Source organism: Schistocerca serialis, chromosome 6 (assembly GCF_023864345.2).
Source record: "Schistocerca serialis cubense isolate TAMUIC-IGC-003099 chromosome 6, iqSchSeri2.2, whole genome shotgun sequence".
Taxonomy (NCBI): Eukaryota; Metazoa; Arthropoda; class Insecta; order Orthoptera; family Acrididae; genus Schistocerca; species Schistocerca serialis.
Window position 1 is genome coordinate 132,328,976 of NC_064643.1, and position 21,002 is coordinate 132,349,977.

At 46.0% G+C, this 21,002-nt stretch overlaps 1 protein-coding gene across 1 annotated transcript in view; it reads right to left on the reverse strand.

Moving 5' to 3' along the window:
- The window catches only part of LOC126484690 (UDP-glucosyltransferase 2-like), a 151,876-nt gene that overhangs the window by 48,047 nt on the left and 82,827 nt on the right, over window positions 1–21,002 (reverse strand). The window contains exon 3 of the mRNA XM_050108285.1: window positions 7,991–8,245. Within this exon, the coding sequence (XP_049964242.1) occupies window positions 7,991–8,245 (255 nt within the window). The remainder of the gene's footprint in view (window positions 1–7,990; window positions 8,246–21,002) is intronic.

Here is a 21,002-nt window from a genome sequence, read left to right on the forward strand (position 1 = left end):
CGCAGCGAAGGTATTGACTGCGTCTTGCCGCTTGTGTACTTTACACACGACCAGAATTTCTTCGGATTTTCTACCAAATTTCGAGACAATGTTTCGTTGTGGAACCTATTAAAGGCATCTCGCATTGAAGTCCGTGCCAAATTTCGCGCGTCTGTAAATTTTAGCCAATCTTCGGGATTTCGCGTTCTTATGAACTTCGCATGCTTTCTCCGTTGCATCTGCAACAGCGTTCGGACCTGTTTTGTGTACCACGGGGGATCAGTTCCATCTCTTAGCAATTTATGAGGTATGAATCTCTCAATTGCTGTTGTTACTATATCTTTGAATTTGTGCCACATCTCGTCTACATTTGCATAGTCAGTTCGGAAGGAATGGAGATTGTCTCTTAGGAAGGCTTCTAGTGACACTTTATCCGCTTTTTTAAATAAAATTATTTTGCTTTTGTTTCCGGTGGATTTGGAAGAAACGGTATTGAGCCTAGCTACAACGACCTTGTGATCACTAATCCCTGTATCAGTCATGACGCTCTCTATCAGCTCTGGATTTTTGTGGCTAAGAGGTCAAGCGTGTTTTCGCAACCATTTACAATTCGCGTGGGTTCGTGGACAATCAGGTTACGAGATGAAAGCGGGCACGGAAATATTCAGGATTGTCCTCGCAGCGGCAGGCCTCGTACTGCACACACTCCAGACAATGTGCAGAGAGTTAACGAGTTGGTGACTGCTGACAGACGCATCACTGAAGAAATTTCAAGCTCGACTGAGTCGTGTTCGACCACATCGGCAAAAGCAGGATGTTTTGCTGTTGCACGACAATGCACGGCCACATGTCAGTCAAAAAACCATGGAAGCGATCACAAAACTTGGATGGACAACACTGAAACACCCGCCTTACAGTCCTGACCTGGCTCCATGTGACTGTCATCTCTTTGGGAAAGCCGGCCGCGGTGATCTCGCGGTTCTAGGCGCGCAGTCCGGAACCGCGTGACTGCTACGGTCGCAGGTTCGAATCCTGCCTCGGGCATGGATGTGTGTGATGTCCTTAGGTTAGTTAGCTTTAAGTAGTTCTAAGTTCTAGGGGACTGATGACCACAGCTGTTAAGTCCCATAGTGCTCAGAGCCATTTTTTTTTCTTTGGGAAACTGAAAGACTCTCATCGTGGAAATAGGTTTAGCCGGCCGGTGTGTCCGTGCGGTTCTAGGCGCTTCAGTCTGGAACCACGTGACCGCTACGGTCGCAGGTTCGAATCCTGTCTCGGGCATGGATGTGTGTGATGTCCTTAGGTTAGTTAGGTTTAAGTAGTTCTAAGTTCTAGGGGACTGATGACCTCATGAGTTAAGTCCCATAGTGCTCAGAGCCATTTGAACCATTTTTTTGGAACAAGGTTTGAAGATGATGACTCTCTTGTGCACACTGCCAAACAGTGGCTCCAACAGGTTGGTCCAGAATTTTACCGTGCGGGTATACAGGCGCTGGTTCCAAGACGGCGTAAGGCAGTTGAGAGGGATGGAAATTATGTGGAGATATGAAAATATTGTTCCTAAAGGATGTATCTACACACTGTAAAACATTCAAACATGTAGAATAAAAGATGGATTTAAAAAAACAATAGTGTGAATTTCTTTTGGAGTGACCATCGTTGTAAACAGAAGATTTATTTAACTTGTGTTTCTCCAAGTGAAGACTCATTACAAATAATGCAGTAAGAATTAGAGTCCAGTGATCAGTGTCAACCAGGAAAAGGTTAGCTGTACTAAGCATGGTCGATGGTCATAGGGAACAGACTCCAAGTGTAAGTAGGCTGAGCCGCTCCCACCAGTTATCCTACATTGCTGTGCCAGAGGGGGCTCATAGTTCACAGCTGCTACAGGTGTGGCACAGTTGGCGCACACCATTAGGTCCGCCAGATCCTGTGCGACTACTGTCGCCATCAGAGAGAAACTGACAATTCCGTTGCCAGTTATGGCGCTTGTGGGTTGGTATTGTTACATGATACCACACAAGCAAATTCAGAGATACCACGGACCTTGCGCCATAGTGTTCAGGTGATTATGACTGACTGCAGAGCCCAGCATTAGCACAATTCCTGATACTGCAACCGACCGCAGACCGTGGAATGAGCACTGTCTATTCACCGCTGACTGTAAGAGTCAATGGTGAATATGCTGTCTAAGAAATTCCATATGACTGTGAAACCTGGAACCGGCCACGGTGGCCGAGCGGTTCTAGGCGCTTCAGTCCGGAACCGCGCGACTGCTACAGTCGCAGGTTCGAATCCTGCCTCGGGCATGGATGTGTGTGATGTCCTTAGGTTTGTTAGGTTTAAGTAGTTCTAAGTTCTAGGGGACTGATGACCTCAGATGTTGAGTCCCATAGTGCTCAGAACCAATTGAATTGTGAAACATGGCCATGAGATGCGCATCTGCTGAGTGGTCTCCATGACAGTGACTGTGACTGCTGCAAACCAGTCGCTAGGTTACCTGTGCAGTCGTCTTTGGTCGATGTCGGTGGCCTTCCTTCCCTGTTAGCAACACCCACGTCTGCGCGGCTTTGATCAAATTGCGGCACCGTTTTTATTGCGGCTGGGCGTGATATTCCATTTGGTCCATGTGTTGTGGACTTCAGTCCTGAGACTGGTGTGATGTAGCTCTCCATGCTACTCTATCCTGTGCAAGCTTCTTCATCTCCCAGTACTTACTGCACCCTACATCCTTCTGAATCTGCTTAGTGTATTCATCTCTTGGTCTCCCTCTACGATTTTTACCCTCCACGCTGTCCTCCAACACTAAATTGGTGATCCCTTGATGCCTCAGAACGTGTCGTACCAACCGATCCCTTCTGCTAGTCAAGTTGTGCCACAAACTCATCTTCTCCCCAATTATATTCTATACCTCCTCATTAGTTATGTGATCTACCCATCTAATCTTCAGCATTCTTCTGTAGCACCACATTTCGAAAGCTTCCATTCTCTTCCTGTCCGAACTATTCATCGCCCATGTTTCACTTCCATACATGGCCACACTCCATACAAATACTTTCAGAAACGACTTCCTGACACTTAAATCTTTAAGTGTCTCATTTCCTAATCTAATTCCCTCAGCATCACCCGACTTATTTAGACTACATTCCATTATCCTCGTTTTGCTTTTGTTGATGTTCATCTTATATTCTCCTTTCAAGACACTGTCTACTCCGTTCAGCTGGTCTTCAAGGTCCTTTGCTTCCTCTGACAGAATTACAGTGTCATCGGCGAACCTTAAAGTTTTTATTTCTTCTCCATGGATTTTAACACCTACTCCGAATTTTTTCTTTTGTTTCCTTTATTGCTTGCTCAATATACAGATTGAATAACATCGAGGAGAGGCTACAATCCTGTCTCACTCCCTTCCCAACCACTGCTTCGCTTTCATGGCCCTCGACTCTTATAACTGCCATCTGGATTCTGCAGAAATTGTAAATAGCCTTTAGCTCCCTGTATTTTACCCCTGCCACCTTCAGAATTTGAAAGAGAGTATTCCAGTCGACATTGTCAAAAACTTTCTCTAAGTCTACAAATGCTAAAAACGCAGGTTTGCCTTTTCTTAATCTCTCTTCTAAGATAAGTCGTAGGGTCAGTAGTATTTGGTCCATATACCGCCAGAATTTCACGCTGAATCTGTGTGAAATTTAGACGTGTTCCTCACAAGAATCGTACTGCCGCGCATATTTCATCTTTGGAATAAGTATCCAGTTGCCACGCGATTTCACACGCAAACTGTGATGCACCTATTATGCGAGTCACAGCAGAATAGTGTCGTAAGGAAACCTGGAACGTATGGTATTTCCTGACAGTAAGTCAGTCTTGTCGTCCGATGTTCGTGTATAACTAACTTTCTGAAGTCTCTACGTAATTCTGGCGTTATCTGGCTATTAACTATTTAGTTCATTAGGTAGTTACAGGTCCTATAGGTCATTCGAGCGATTCGTTTATCGAAACGATGTGGAACGAGTCAGTTTGTAGGATATGTATACATGATTAGTGCCAACATTAACGAACAAACTATCATTTTACTCCTACTCGTGTAACTACACTTTTTTTTTGTTTTTTTTTTTTTTTTGTTTTACAAGCCACCAAATTAAAAACTTGCTTCGCTCCATGTCGGACTTACGTTATTTGGCAAAAAATCAAAAAATTACGTTGCTGCGTACTGAACTTCTCTCTGAGCCATTGACAGCTTTTAGCAATGGGTAATAAACATCACTTTTCCATCTAGTGCTGTAGGTACGTACATCACTGTTCATCTCAGATTGTCATGGATTACTTATGATGAATTTCATTAGCGAAAATATATACTGTGACGGCACAGTTAAAATGCCTAGCTCCTTGAAGAGGTACCTACATGACGTTCTTGGGTGAGGAACACATGATATTTTTACTGCTCGCATTTGTGCAAGCAATAATTTCTTTCTAGGTGATTAGTTAACCCAAAAAATTACTCCGTACATTACTGGGTGGAAATTTGAAAATTATGTCAGGAGGTTGATATGTTGGTTTCCAAGATGAGCAATTATACGAAGAGCACAAGTAGCTAAATTTGGGTGAGAAGTTCAGTAATATGCTTCTTCCAGTCCATGTTTTCATCTATATATAAGCTCAAAAATTTGGAGCATTCTATCCTGCTGCTGACTCCTGCTCATGAGCTACATCAATTGTTTGTAAGACTATTTGTTGTACAGAGCTGAATGCAGTGCGTTTTTTCAGAGTTCATAGGGGCTCCATTTTCAGAGACTCACTTAATAATTCTTTGGAAAATATAATCTATTTACTGGCTCAGAATCTCAGCACTATGCGACTTAACTTCTGAGGTCATAAGTCGCCTAGAACTAAGAACTAATTAAACCTAACTAACCTAAGGACATCAACACACATCCATGCCCGAGGCAGGATTTGAACCTGCGACCGTAGCGGTCGTTCGGCTCCAGACTGTAGCGCCTAGAACCGCACGGCCACTCCGGCCGGCATCTATTTACTCCTCTGCTGCTTTCTCTCGAACGCCATTTATTATAACACTACTATAGTCTGCAAAGAATACGATTTTCCTTGTTAAATATTAATAGGTGGGTCATTCACATATGTAAGGAATAAGAGAGGATCCAAAATTGAGTACCATGGGACTCCCTTCGTGATTTTATCCCAGTGACTAAAATATTCTGTTGTTGTGATGTTCAGTCCAAAGACTGGTTTGATGCAGCTCTCCTTGCTACTCTATCCTGTGCAAGTCTCTTCATCTCCGAGTAACTACTGCAACCTACAGCCTTCTGAATCTGCTTACTGCGTTCATCTCTTGGTCCGTCTCTGCGATTTTTATCCTGCACACATCCCTCCGATACTACATTGGTGATCCCTTGATGCCTCAGAACGTGTTCTGTCAATCAATCCCTTCTGTCAAGTTGTGCCACAAATTCCTCTTCTCCACAATTCTATTCATTACCTCCTCATTAATTACGTGATCTACCCATCTAACCTTCAGCATTCTGCTGCAGCACCGCATTTCAAAGGCTTCTATTCTCTTCTTGTCTAAACTGTTTCTCTTCCATGTTTTACTTCCATACATAGCTACACTCGATACAAATACCTTCAGAAAGGACTTCCTGACACTGAAATCTGTGCCGGCCGGTGTAGCCGAGCGGTTAAAGGCGCTACAGTCTGGAACCGCGTGACCGCTACGGTCGCATGTTCGAATCCTGCCTCGGGTATGAGTGTGTGTGATGTCCTTAGGTTAGTTAGGTTTAAGTAGTTCTAAGTTCTAGGGGACTGATGACCTTAGAAGTTAAGTCCCATAGTGCTCAGAGCCATTTTGAACTGAAATCTGTACTCAAACTTAACCAATTTCTTTTCTTCAGAAATACTTTCCTTGCCATCGCCAGTCTACATTTTATATCCTCTCTATCTCGACCATCATCAGTTATATTGCTTCTCAAATAGCAAAACTCATATACTACTTTAAGTGTATCATTTCCTAATCTGATTCCGCAGCATCAACTGATTTAATTCGACTTCATTCCATTATCCTTGGTTTGCTTTTGTTGATGTTCATCTCATACTCTCCTTTCAAGACACTGTCCATTCCGTTCAACTGGTCTTCCAGGTCCTTTGCTTCCTCTGACAGAATTACAATGTCATCGGCAAAATCTCACAATTTTTATTTCTTCTCCTTGTATTTTAATTCCTACTCCAATTTTTTTGTTTCCTTTACTGCTTGGTCAATATACAGATCAAATAACATCGGGGTAGGGTACAAACCTGTCTCACTCCCTTCCCAACCACTGCTTCCCTTTCGTGCCCCTCAACTCTTATAACCTCGGTCTAGTTTCTTTTCTACCTTTCTGATATTGTGTGAATTATTCAGCACAACATTTAGCATTCTGTTTCTCATTTACACTACTGGCCATTAAAATTGCTACATCACGAAGATGACGTGCTAAACACGCGAAATTTAACCGACAGTAAGAAGATGCTGTGATATGCAAATGATTAGCTTTTCAGAGCATTCACACAAGGTTGGCGCCTGTGGCACACCTACAACGTACTGACATGAGGAAAGTTTCCAACCGATACCTCATACACAAAGAGCAGTTGACCGGCGTTGCCTGGTGAAAAGTTGTTGTGATGCCTCGTGTAAGGAGCAGAAATGCGTACCATCACGTTTCCGACTTTGATAAAGGTCGGCTTGTAGCCTATCGCGATTGCGGTTTATGGTATCGCGACATTGCTGCTCGCGTTGGTCGAGATCCAATGACTGTTAGCAGAATATGGAATCGGTCGGTTCACGATGGTAATACGGAACGCCGTGCTGAATCCCAACGGCCTCGTATCACTAGCAGTGGAGATGACAGGCATCTTATAAGCATGGCTGTAACGGTTCGTGCAGCCACGTCTCGATCCCTGAGGTAACAGAAGGGGACGTCTGCAAGACAACAACCATATGCACGAATAGTTTGACGACGTTTGCAGCAGCCTGGACTATCAGCTCGGAGACCATGGCTGCGGTTACCCTTGACGCTATATCACAGACAGGAGCGCCTGCGATGGTGTACTCAATGACGAACCTGGCACGAATGGCATAACGTCATTTTTTCGGATGAATCCACGTTTTGTTTACAGTATCATGATGGTCGCATCCGTGTTTGGCGACATCGCCGTGAACGCACATTGGAAGCATGTATTCGTCATCGCCATACTGGTGTATCACCCGGCGTGATGGTATGGGGTGTCATTGGTTACACGTCTCGGTCACCTCTTGTTCGCATTGACGGCACTTTGAACAGTGGACGTTACATTTCAGATGTGTTACGACCCGTGGCTCTACCCTTCATTCGATCCCTGCGAAACCCTACATTTCAGCAAGATAATTCACGACGGCATGTTGCAGGCCCTGTACGGGCCTTTCTGGATACAGAAAATGTTCGACTGCTGCCCTGGCCAGCACATTCTGCAGATCTGTCACCAATTGAAAACGTCTGGTGAATGGTGGCTGAGCAACTGGCTCGTCACAATACGCCAGTCACTACTCTTGATGAACTGTGGTATCGTGTTGAAGCTGCATGGGCAGCTGTACCTGTACACACCATCCAAGCTCTGTTTGACTCAATGCCCAGGCGTATCAAGGCCGTTATTACGGCCAGAGGTGGTTGTTCTGGACACTGATTTCTCAGGATCTGTGCACCCAAATTGCGTGAAAATGTAATCACATCTCAGTTCAAGTATAACATATTTGTCCAATGAATACCCGTTTATCATCTGCATTTTTTCTTGGTGTAGCTGTTTTAATGGCCAGTAGTGTATAATTCAGATCAGCTGTGTGGAAAGCCACCAGGTCCATAAACGACAGTTTTTCTAAGAGAATATCATGACCTACGCAGTCGAATGCCTTGTGTCACTGTTCCGACCTACCAGGAAGAAAAGCACTTGTTGAATAGTGCTCTGTAGATACACTGTTGGCAGAACTCACCCTGTCGTGCGCGCCGTTCAGGGCCATGCTGGAGCTGATGGCGACCAGGGGCGCTCGGAACTTGTGCGCCAATGCCGCCATGCAGTCGTAGTGGAAGTCCTCCGAGATAACCAAGTCGAACCGTGACCCGGAGGTGGCGAGACGCTTCACCTGCGGCAGGTCGTACACCTCCGCGCACGTGTGCCTGAGGACGTACTTCATTAAGAAGGGCCCGATGAATGGAGTCCGTATTATGTTGATCGAGTCCATGGTCAACTGCAAAATGATCACAGTTCAAAGTAAATCAATGTATCCAAAAAAACTAAGGGAGGAGGTAGGAGACGAGGTATTTGCAGAAGTAAAGCTGTGAGGACGGGGCGTGAGTCGTGCTTGGGTAGCTCAGTTAGTAGAGCACTTGCCCGCGAAAGGCAAATGTCCCGAGTTCGAAAGGCAAATGTCCCGAGTTCGAGTCTCGGTCCGGCACACAATTTTGATCTGCCAGGAAGTTTCAGTGAACTAACAGTAACCATTGTCATAATATAAGCTGGCTTTTCTTCTTTACTTCTGTTTATTGAACTAGGAATGGGAAAACGGGTATTTTGTTCCAAAAAATCGGCATTTTTCTGTATTTATTTGGCCTCGGTTGTAATAGGTTTTTCTAATTTTTTACAAATATCTGGGTAAAAAGACGAGCGTGTGAATATGCCATAACAACACTGCTAACATTTTTGGCTTTCAAGTAAAAAATATTTTTTTTAAAACGACTAATATTTGCTCCTAAAATTTCAATTGCCTTGAAATAATTCATTATTATAGAAACCAGGAAAAGCGATCAGCACAACTTCTTTAACAACAGCTACAGTTAAAAAGTAGCAACAAACGCATGGCATAAGAATTGGTACAGTACTTTAGCGACAATGACGTATCTACTCCCGTGTAGGGGACCGATGACCGTCGCAGTCTGGTCCCTTTAATCCCACAAACCAACCAACGTACTCACGTGTGGTGTGGACTATTAGATGGCTGTGCAAGCAGTGTGCAAGGCTTGCCCCCACCTGGTGTGTACAGTGGTTTCTTGCTGCTGTCCTCATACATAGGTTGCATTGCACAATGGTACCACCCGTAGTTTGGAAGTATTATACAAAGACCGATAGTGGAAATGGAAATGAGCGTTTGGCGTCATTGGCCGGGAGGCCCCTCGCGGGGCAGGTCCGGCCGCCATATCGCAGGTCTTATTACAGTCGGCGCCACATTGGGCGACCTGCACGCCGGATGGGGATGAAATGATGATGAACACAACACAACACCCAGTCCCTGAGCGGAGAAAATCTCCGACCCAGCCGGGAATCGAACCCGGGCCCAGAGGACGGCAATCCGTCACGCTGACCACTCAGCTACTGGGGCGGACAAGACCGATAGTAATGAAGTGCAATACTTAATTTCCTTTAACATATTAAAAATGGGACGAGACACAACAAATTGCAACGTCATATAAAGGGAAGGCATCCACAATTGTACTTGGAAGAGAAAGTAAATTTAACTGATATACTCACAATTTTATTGACGTGCTATAAACTTGGGGTATTAATTGAACCATTAATATCGTGGTTGCTTCAGCGTGAAAAGTTGACACCATCCAAAATTGGCGATGCACAGAAGACATCAACTTGTGAGCTTTCGCTCTCGCTATCTCTGCGGCTTTCAGCACCACATTCCTTGCCGGAGACAATAAGACCGATTTCTTCAGGAAACTCAACCCAGTATCGAGCATAAACTCCTACTCTTTCACCCCCACTAAAATTCAACATTCATTTTTCGAAATCTACGTTTATTACTGAACATAATAGCAATAAAAAACCGAAAATCGGTGATCTCAGAAACCGGTTACTTCTGAGCTGTTTTAACAGTCAGGTTGAACAGGAACCGATAAGAACGGGTGTAACCGACAACCGGTTGTTCCAGGGATGTCCGCCATCCCCGTGTTGAATCATACTGTCAACAGCTAGCTACAAACGTAAAATCATTGGCGAATCCGGTAATGCTTCGCAATTGCTAAATATGTATGGGATTTGGATACACATCCTAAACTCCTTCCCAACTCTCTCGCCATCTCCTCCACCTTCTCTTTGTCCATACCCTCCTCCTCCCCCTTATCTCTCTCCATCTCCTATTTCCTCTCCTTATGTCCATTCTTCCCTCCCCCCTCTTTGTCCATCTCCTCTTCCCTCTCCCCCTGATCTTGAGCTTTCTTTATTGTTATTGTTATTGCAAACGAAACCTTGATTTGGAATTTAAGTCGCTTCAGATGACTGAGTAAATAGATTGGGGTCATTGGTGTAAGGGGTATGAGAGGGACCTCTCCAGCTATTAGTTCTGTAAGAATAGTAGCTTCGATGACACCATTTCACATAGTTTTTAGTTGCGAATGGGCATGATTACAAAGTTTTGGGCGATTTAGATTTTCTTGCAGTATCCCTATCATAAGCCGATAAGCCACAAATACAACTCACTTTTTTGTAAAACCGATGGCAAGGATCGAAGCATAACAGCATATCGTTTTGTACACAGTTTTTGTTTAAAATTATATATAAGGACAAATAAAATATATGGGAGAAATAATTTGTCTAACAGTTTACACTAGGATCGCTGATATTTTCAAAAATATCGGGAATACGATATATCGATACAAAAATGTCGTTAGATGTCTTAGTTATATCGAGAAAAAGTATCAACACGTCGATTATCTACCAACGGGCCTATAAAAATATCTACATCTACATCTATACTCCGCGAGCCACCTTACGGTGTGTGGCGGAGGGTACTTATTGTACCACTATCTGATCCCCCCTTCCCTGTTCCATTCACGAATTGTGCGTGGGAAGAACGACTGCTTGTAAGTCTCCGTATTTGCTCTAATTTCTCGGATCTTTTCGTTGTGATCATTACGCGAGATATATGTGGGCGGTAGTAATATGTTGCCCATCTCTTCCCGGAATGTGCTCTCTCGTAATTTCGATAATAAACCTCTCCGTATTGCGTAACGCCTTTCTTGAAGTGTCCGCCACTGGAGCTTGTTCAGCATCTCCGTAACGCTCTCGCGCTGACTAAATGTCCCCATGACGAATCGCGCTGCTTTTCGCTGGATCATGTCTATCTCTTCTATTAATCCAACCTGGTAAGGGTCCCATACTGATGAGCAATACTCAAGAATCGGACGAACAAGCGTTTTGTAAGCTACTTCTTTCGTCGATGAGTCACATTTTCTTAGAATTCTTCCTATGAATCTCAACCTGGCGCCTGCTTTTCCCACTATTTGTTTTATGTGATCATTCCACTTCAGATCGCTCCGGATAGTAACTCCTAAGTATTTTACGGTCGTTACCGCTTCCAATGATTTACCACCTATGGCATAATCGTACTGGAATGGATTTCTGCCCCTATGTATGCGCATTATATTACATTTATCTACGTTTAGGGAAAGCTGCCAGCTGTCGCACCATGCATTAATCCTCTGCAGGTCCTCCTGGAGTACGTACGAGTCTTCTGATGTTGCTACTTTCTTGTAGACAACCGTGTCATCTGCAAATAGCCTCACGGAGCTACCGATGTTGTCAACTAAGTCATTTATGTATATTGTAAACAATAAAGGTCCTATCACGCTTCCCTGCGGTACTCCCGAAATTACCTCTACATCTGCAGATTTTGAACCGTTAAGAATGACATGTTGTGTTCTTTCTTCTAGGAAATCCTGAATCCAATCACAAACCTGGTCCGATATTCCGTAAGCTCGTATTTTTTTCACTAAACGTAAGTGCGGAACCGTATCAAATGCCTTCCTGAAGTCCAGGAATACGGCATCAATCTGCTCGCCAGTGTCTACGGCACTGTGAATTTCTTGGGCAAATAGGGCGTGCTGAGTTTCACATGATCTCTGTTTGCGGCTGCACATTAAAAATACACTGCCCTTTTTAGAGCACATCACTGGTGTGCGAAAAAGTGTGCTTTGAAAAACATAAGAAATGCATAGTGCTGCAGAACAACTAATAATTACACCACAACTATCTGTGTCTGAGGAAGAAAAACATGAACGATGTGTTAGCAGACGGCATTTCCCGATGTAAGCGAGAAATCAAGAGAAAATCACCGTAAGTACAAACCAACATACTGTTAACGAAAGGATTTTCGATCTTAAAGCAAATCAAAATGTAAATAGCTTAATTAAAGATCACTGATGATACTTTACCTCAATAAGGCGAAACGTGTCTGGCGAAAAGGAAAAAAAAACACGTATTTTTGTAGTTGCAACGACAGAACAAAAATACCATCAAGAAACGTATATTCGTATTGAAATCTGAAGTAAATCGGCCAAGAACTATTCGAGATTTTTGCTAACAACGTATCCCATTTATATACGGGTTGAATCACCTAAAACGTGCCGGCAGGAGTGGCCGCGCGGTTCTAGGCGCTACAGTCTGGAACCGCGCGACCGTTACGGTCGCAGGTTCGAATCCTGCCTCGGGCATGGATGCGTGTGATGTCCTGAAGTTAGTTAGGTTTAAGTAGTTCTAAGTTCTAGGGGACTGATGACCGCAGAACTTAAGCCCCATAGTGCTCAGAGCCATTTGAACCATTTTGCACCTAAAACGTGCACCGCAAGTATTACGGGGACAGAAAATTCTATTGACGTGCGGTTTGCACTGAACGGAGTGATAGTCAGGGATTCATATTGTTAACCAATTGACAAATTGTAATTATAATTAGAAAATGTATTTTTTGTGCAAACATACTTTTTTAAATTTAGCAATGCCTATTGACATCAACATACTAAAAGTAGGGTAAATTAGGTAGAATGTCAGTTGTACTTGTTGCAGGATTACCACATACTGAAGAACAAGTGCATACACTAGTTATGTGGATTCTAATCAGTAACGAGACAATTGACCAACATAGGTTGTGTTCAAAATGACTACCGGGTAGCGGTAATACCCGCTTGCAGTCTGGTATGGAACGGTTGCTGTCTACGTGCTAGCATTTTTAGCGGAGACGCCCGAGCAGGCTGCAGTGATACGCCGTTGCATATCGTCGGGTGTAGTTGATACACTATGTGATCAAAAGTATCCGGACACCCCCAGAAACATACTTTTTCATATTAGGTGCACTGTGCTGCTACCTACTGCCAGCGACTCCATATCAGTAACCTCAGTAGTCATTAGACATTAGAGAGCAGAATGGGACGCTCTGCGGAACTCACGGTCTTCGATCGTGGTCAGGTGATTGGGTGTCACTTGTGTCACACGTCTGTACGCGAGATTTCCACACTCCCAAACATCCCTAGGTCCACTGTTTCCGATGTGAAACAGTGAAGTGGAAACGTGAAGGGGCACGTACACCACAAAAGCGTACAGGCCGACCTCGTCTGTTGACTGACAGAGACCGCCGGCGGCTGAAGACGGTCGCCATCGGAGCTGATGGACATTGACGTCGACCGGGGGCGATATTCTCGCCCCAGGAATAAATCTCCGGCCAGTACGGGCTCTCCTCCAAAGCACAGAGGCAGGGTGAAAATTCAGCCACCCTGATCACTGGCTCCCATATTACAGTGGAACCTGAATGGGTTCAGGAAGCATGTGGCCGAATTACAGCTCCTTGTACGAGAGCGCCCCTTGTGCTTATGTCTCCAAGAGACACATTTTCGGGCCACTGATGCTCCTTCTTTAGGGGGCTATACCGTGTATCGAAAAGATGATCTGATGGGCGAAAGGGCAAAGGGTGGTGTTGCGGTTTTTGTCCGTGACATGCACTACTCACTTGAGCTCCCTCTCGATACGGACTTGCAGCAGTTGCAGTTGACCTTCTTGTGGGGCGGAGGCTCACAATCTGTTCCGTTTACTTACCGCCTCAGGATGCAATAGACTCTGAGGCTCTCACAGACCTTATTAGCCAACTCCCCCGCCCATTTCTCCTTCTGGGGACTTCAATGCTCATAATGTCTTATGGGGCTCTACGACTACTTGCCCCAGGGGTCGCATTCTGGAAAGCCTCATGGCGTCCGAAGAACTGTGCATCCTCAACTCTGGTGCTCCCATTCATTTCTGTACTGCTTCTGGGTCGTCGTCAGCTATTGACCTTTCCTTTTGCTCTCCAGCACTCGCGGATTCTGCTCTGTGGGAGGTTGCCGCCGACCTCCATTCTAGTGACCACTTCCCCCTTTGGATTCGACTCCTGGATGAGACTGTGGCATTACCAGTGCCGCACAGGTGGCACCTCTGCAGAGCTGACTGGACACTTTTCAGCCATTTAGCTGTTCTGGAACACAGTGCCTGCGTCCACGAATGGGTCGACCATGTTACAGCCGTGATCTCCCATGCTGCTGAATTCTCGATCCTACGGTCCTCAAGTCATCCCAAGAGGCGTCCTGTCCCTTGGTGGACCACTGAGTGCCGCTCAGCCATCCGAGCCCGCCGGGCAGCTCTGCGCCGCTTCAAGTGCCGTCCCTCAGCTGACAATCTTGCGGCCTTTCGGGTGGCAAGGGCCAAGGCGCGGCGAGTGATTAAAGAGAGCAAACGACGGTCATGGCAATCGTTCTTGAACTCCATCTCCCGCTCCGCTAGTCCTACGAAAGTATGGGAAGCCATCAGGAGGATTTCCGGGAAACGCAGCCAACTACCTGTCGCGGCATTGCTGCATCAGGGTTGTCTACTCACGGCGCCGAGAGACATTGCCCAGACACTGGCCATGTATTTTGCGGAATCTACTGCCACTATTAACTGTGATCCAGATTTCTGCCGCTACCGCACTGCCATCGAGAGGGATCACTTGGACTTCCGGTCTCCAAATTCTGAACCCTACAACTGCCCCTTCACAATGTGGGAACTGGATTTGGCGCTGTCTGTGACTCATGATACTGCGCCAGATGATGATCAAATCCTGTACAGCATGCTGCAGCACTTGTTGCTGCCATCCAAGGAAGTTCTCCTGAATTGTTTTAATATGATATGGTCATCCGGCACGTTCCCTGACTCGTGGAGGGAGGCGATTTTGATTCCCCTCCTCAAACCGGGGAAGGACCGAATGCATCCCAGTAGTTATCGGAGTACTGCTTTGACGAGCTGTGTCGGGAAGACATTGGAACGCATGGTCAACCGTCGCCTGGTTTGGCTGCTCGAGACCAGGCAGCTCCTTAGCCGCTCTCAGTGTGGCTTTCGGAGATGTCGTTCTACTATAGACAACTTGACCCTGCTTGAGGCGGCCATCCAGCAGGCCTTCCTACGTAACCAGCATTGTCTAGGTGTATTCTTTGACATTAATAAGGCGTATGACACTACTTGGCGCCGCCTTATCCTCAATCAACTCCATCAGTGGCCATCTCCCCATCTTCAAAAATCGTTGAAATGGCTCTGAGCACTATGGGACTTAACATCTGTGGTCATCAGTCCCCTAGAACTTAGAACTACTTAAACCTAACCAACCTAAGGACATCATACACATCCATGCCCGAGGCAGGATTCGAACCTGCGACCGTAGCAGTCGCGCGGTTCCGGACTGAGCGCCTTAACCGCTAGACCACCGCGGCCGGCTCCCCATCTTCATTCGGTCCTCTCTTTCCCGCCGCCTCTTTCGATATCGGGTTGGTAATGTGCTATTTGATTTGTATGTGCAGGAGAATGGTGTTCCTCTGGGAAGCGTTTTAAGTGTCACCCTCTTTGCCATCGCCATTAACAGTATCACGTCCACTATCCGGAGTCTTGCCCAGTGCTCCTTGTTTGTGGACGATTTTGCTGTTTTCTGTTCTTCCTCCAGTCTTGTCACTGCTAGTCGGCAGCTGTAGCTTACGATAAAGCGATTAGAGGCATGGACTGCGAAGACGGGTTTTACCTTTTCTGTCGACAAATGTGTGTGTGTTCATTTTAATCGTTCTCGATGTGCTTTTACCTCCCCTGAATTGCGTCTGAGGGACACCATTCTTCCTTTTAGAGACACTGTGAGGTTCCTGGGCTTCACTTTTGATTCCAAGTTGTCGTGGTTGCCGCACCTAAAAGACCTCAAGGTGCGGGCCCTGAAGGCGCTGAATATTTTGAAGTCGGTCCTGGTCCTGGGGAGCAGATCGGGCGCGTCTGCTGCAGTTTTATAGGGCTTTCGTCCGGTCGCGTCTTGACTATGGATGCACCGTGTATGGGTCAGCGAGGCCTTCGTATCTGAAGATTCTTGACGCAGTACACCATGAGGGTATCAGGCTCGCCACTGGTGCCTTCCGTACCAGTCCCATCCCCAGCCTGTGTGCTGAGGCAGGGGAACCGCCGCTCGCCATCCGGCCGAAACTCCTCATGGTGCGACGGGTGTGCAATTCCTTGCCTTTCCTACCTCCCCTGCGTACCCTACTGTTGCCCGACCGCCTATGGAACGTCTCTTTTCCAGTCGTCCAAGGGCAACGAGACCATTTGGGATTCGTGCCAAGCATTTGCTTGAGTCCCTTGGTGTGGAGCGTGTGGCGCCCCAACTCCAGGGTTTTACCCGCCTGCCTCCCTGGTTGCTCCAGAGGCCCAGCGTCCTTTTAGACTTGTCAGAGTACCGGAGGAGCTGCACTCCTGCGTTTGTTTTTACCACCTTATTTTACGATATTTTAAACCAGCATCCCGACCATGTACCAGTATTTACGGATGGCTCTAAACAGGGGGACTCTGTTGGTTGTGCTGTTGTTTTCCCCAATCGAGTCGTCAAGTTACGGCTTCCTGCGGCGTTTACCATCTTTGATGCCGAATTGTTTGTGATCTTGCGGGCATTGGAGCAGATGAGATGTGTTCCCAGTCTTAAGTTTCTCATCTGTTCTGACTCCCTGAGTGCCCTTCAGACCATGCAACACTTGTACCCAGAGGATACGGTCGTCCAGAACATCCATGATGCCCTACTCCACCTGCAACGGCAGGGGAAGGAGGTTTCTTTCTGCTGGGTGCCGGGGCACGTGGGTATTAGGGGAAACGAACTGGCGGATGTGGCTGCCAAAGATGCATGTTCCCTCCCTCACGTTGTTGAATGTGGCGTCCCCCTCCATGCTGTTACCTCCCTTTTGCGTTTTCGTGTTATACGTCAATGGGAAGAGGAGTGGCTGGCAGTCGGTGAAAATAAGCTGCGTTTGGTCAGGGCCACCAAGCGGCCATGGCGTACGTCCTACCAGTCAAGCAGGCGGGATGAGGTTCTCCTCACTCGCCTCCGCATCGGGCACAGTCCCTTAACGCATGGTTTTTTACTCCGGCGGGAGGACCCCCCAATCTGCAGTGCTTGTGGCGTCCAGATTACTGTCCGCCACATTTTACTTGACTGTCTTTTATTCTCTGACCAGAGGGCGGCGGTTTCCTTGCCACCGGATTTGCCCTCTATTTTGCAAGATGACGCAACGACTGTGGTTAAGATCTTACGGTTTTGTGTCCTGTCCAATTTGTTGCCTCGGATTTTAGGGAGAAGATTTTAATTTGCTGCTGGGTGACTGGGTCACCCAGGTTTTAGGTAAGAGGTCCGCCAGTCACGGTTACCTACTTGCTTCACTTCGATTTCTGTTCTCTTTTCCTTGTGTTTCCTTTCCTTTTTTAATGCGTTTCTTTTTCTCTTGTTTTGCCTCTGTATGTGAGAATTTGGAACTGCGTCAGGCCTGTGTCTTTTAGCAGTTCTCCGTGTTCGCTCTCCGTCTTCATCCCTTCACCGCATGTATTCCTGTTTCTATGCGTTTGGGCGCTGATGGCCACGCTGTTTAGCGCCCGAAAACCTCAAATCACACACACACACACACACACAGCTGAAGAGGGTCGTAATGTGTAATAGGCAGACATCCATTCAGACCATCACACAGAAATTCCACACCGCATCAGGATCCACTGCAAGTACTATGACAGTTAGGCGGGAGGTGAGAAAACTTGGATTTCATGTTCGAGCACATAATTATCGAGAGGCAGCTCATAAACCACACATCACGCCAGTAAATGCCAAACGATGCCTCGCTTGGTGTAAGGATCGTGAACATTGGACGACTGAACAGTGGAAAAACGTTGTGTGCAGTGACGATCACGGCACACAATGTGGCGATCCGATGGCAAGGTATGGGTATGGGGAATGCCCGGTGAACGTCATCTGCCAGCGTGTCTAGTGCCAACAGTAAAATTCGGAGGCGGTGGTGTTACGGTGTGGTCGCAATGTTCATGGAGGGGGCTTGCACCCCTTGTTGTTTTGCGTGGCACCATCACAGCACATGCCTACATTGATGTTTCAAGCACCGTCTTGCTTCCCATAGTTGAAGGGCAATTCGGGGATGGCGATTGCATCTTTCAACATGATCGAGCACCTGTTCATAAAGCACGGAGTGTGGCGGAGTGGTTACACGACAATAACATCCCTGTAATGAACTGGCCTGCACAGAGTCCTGACCTGAATCCTATAGAACACCTTTTTGATGTTTTGGAACGCAGACTTTTCTTGAATCCTGATACATTTGGCCTACAAATATTTATGATGATTTTTTTCTAATTTTATTTTATGTTATAAAAGAGGTAAAGCTGAGAACCAGTTGTGGCTAGAGAATCACTGGCAGTTTCTGTAATTGAACAGAGCTTCGGTTTGGTACACTGACCCCAACAAGACAATTTATCTGCACGCCGTAAGACATTAAAGTTGTTTACCGTGTGCGGTGTAGTTCAAACCAGGGGCGAACCAGGGGCGAAACTGACAGACCGTACGTGACCCGCAAGGAAGGACTACCAGCTCTGTGAGAAAGGCAGCTGCATGCTGTAATGTCATAGCTGGTATGCGACGCAGCACGTGAATACTACACTAATGCCTCAAATAATGCAGTCTGAGATGGCAAATGAAATTATTGCCCTGGCTGAGAAGGTTGCAAGAAAGTTCTGACAGTATGCCGAAGGCTCACTTCTTCCAACTAACATCAAAATCGAAACGCAATAAATAAAACGTGTGTCGTCAGTAACCAAACTGCCTGGAGAATTTAAATATTGACAGGGATCAGACGCAGCTGTGGCTTACAAGGGCAGGCCACGACGCTCGAAACACGGATTTACTTCAAATTTTGTACACTTTTAGTAATCCATTAGGAGAGCACATTCCGCAAGTAGTAAGAGGTACTACGTAGACGATTTCGAGAAAGCCGTAAGAGCAGTTTCACCAGTCACTGATGTACTGGTGCGTTGTGACCCTGAGCACGCACTGGCGGCGGTGGTGTGGATAGCGTTCAAGCTCCGTAATCGGTCACTCGCTGGTTCGAGTTCCGCTCACCTGTTATTTATTTATATTTCCTCAACACTAGTCATGTTTCCAGAATGAGATTTTCACTCTTCAGCGGAGTGTGCGCTGATATGAAACTTCCTGGCAGATTAAAACTGTGTGCCGGACCGAGACTCGAACTCGGGACCCTTGCCTTTGGCGAGCAAGTGCTCTAGGAGCTGAGCTACCCAAACACGACTCACGCCCTGTCCTCACAGCTTTACTTCTGCCAGTACCTCGTCTCCTACCTTCCAAACTTCACAGAAGCTCTCCTGCGAACCTGGCAGAACTGTTGTCGTTGTGGTCTTCAGTCCTGAGACTGGTTTGATGCAGCTCTCCATGCTAATCTATCCTGTGCAAGCTCCTTCATCTCCCAGTACCTATTACAACCTACATCCTTCTGAATCTGCTTAGTGTATTCATCTCTTGGTCTCCCTCTACGATTTTTACCCTCCACACTGCCCTATTTATTGTCCACGTTTCACTCCCATACATGGCTACACTCCATACAAATACTTTCAGAAACGACTTCCTGACACTTAAATCTATACTGGATGTTAACAAATTTCTCTTCTTCAGAAACGCTTTCCTGGCCATTGCCAGTCTACATTTTATGTCCTCTCTGCTTCGACCATCATCAGTTATTTAGCTCCCCAAATAGCAAAACTCATTTACTACTTTAAGTGTCTAATTTCCTAATCTAATTCCCCCAACATCACCCGATTTAATTCAACTACATTCCATTATCCTCGTTTTGCTTTTGTTGATGTTCATCTTATACCCTCCTTTCAAGACACTGTCCATTCCGTTCGACTGCTCTTGCAAGCCCTTTGCTGTCTCTGACAGAATTACAATGTCATCGGCGAACCTCAAAGTTTTTATTTCTTCTCCCTGGGTTTTAATACCTACTCCAAATTTTTCTTTTGTTTCCTTGACTGCTTGCTCAATATACAGATTGAATAACATCGGGGAGAGGCCACAACTCTGTCTTACTCCCTTCCCAACCACTGCTTCCCTTTCATGCCCCTCGACTCTTATAACTGCCATCTGGTTTCTGTACAAATCGTAAATAGCCTTTCGCTCCCTGTATTTTACCCCTGCCACCTTTAGAATTTGAAAGAGAGTATTCCAGTCAACATTGTCAAAAGCTTTCTCTAAGTCTACAAATGCTACAAACGTAGGTTTGCCTTTCCTTAATCTTCCTTCTAAGGTAAGTCGTAAGGCCAGTATTGCCTCACGTGTTCCAACATTTCTACGGAATCCAAACTGATCTTCCCCAAGGTCGGCTTCTACCAGTTTTTCCATTCGTCTATAAATAATTCGCGTTAGTATTTTGCAGCTGTGACTTATTAAACTGATAGTTCGGTAATTTTCACATCTGTCAACGCCTGCTTTCTTTGGGATTGGCATTATTATATTCTTCTTGAAGTCTGAGGGTATTTCGCCTGTCTCATACATATTGCTCACCAGATGGTAGAGTTTTGTCAGGACTGGCTCTCCCAAGGCTGTCAGTAGTTCTAATGGAATGTTGTCTACTCCCGGGGCCTTGTTTCGACTCAGGTCTTTCAGTGTTCTGTCGAACTCTTCACGCAGTATCGTATCTCCAATTTCATCTTCATCTACATCCTCTTCCATTTCCATAATATTGTCCTCAAGTACATCGCCCTTATATAGACCGTCTATATACTCCTTCCACCTTTCTGCTTTCCCTTCTTTGCTTAGAACTGGGTTTCCATCAAAGCTCTTGATATTCATGCAAGTGGTTCTCCTT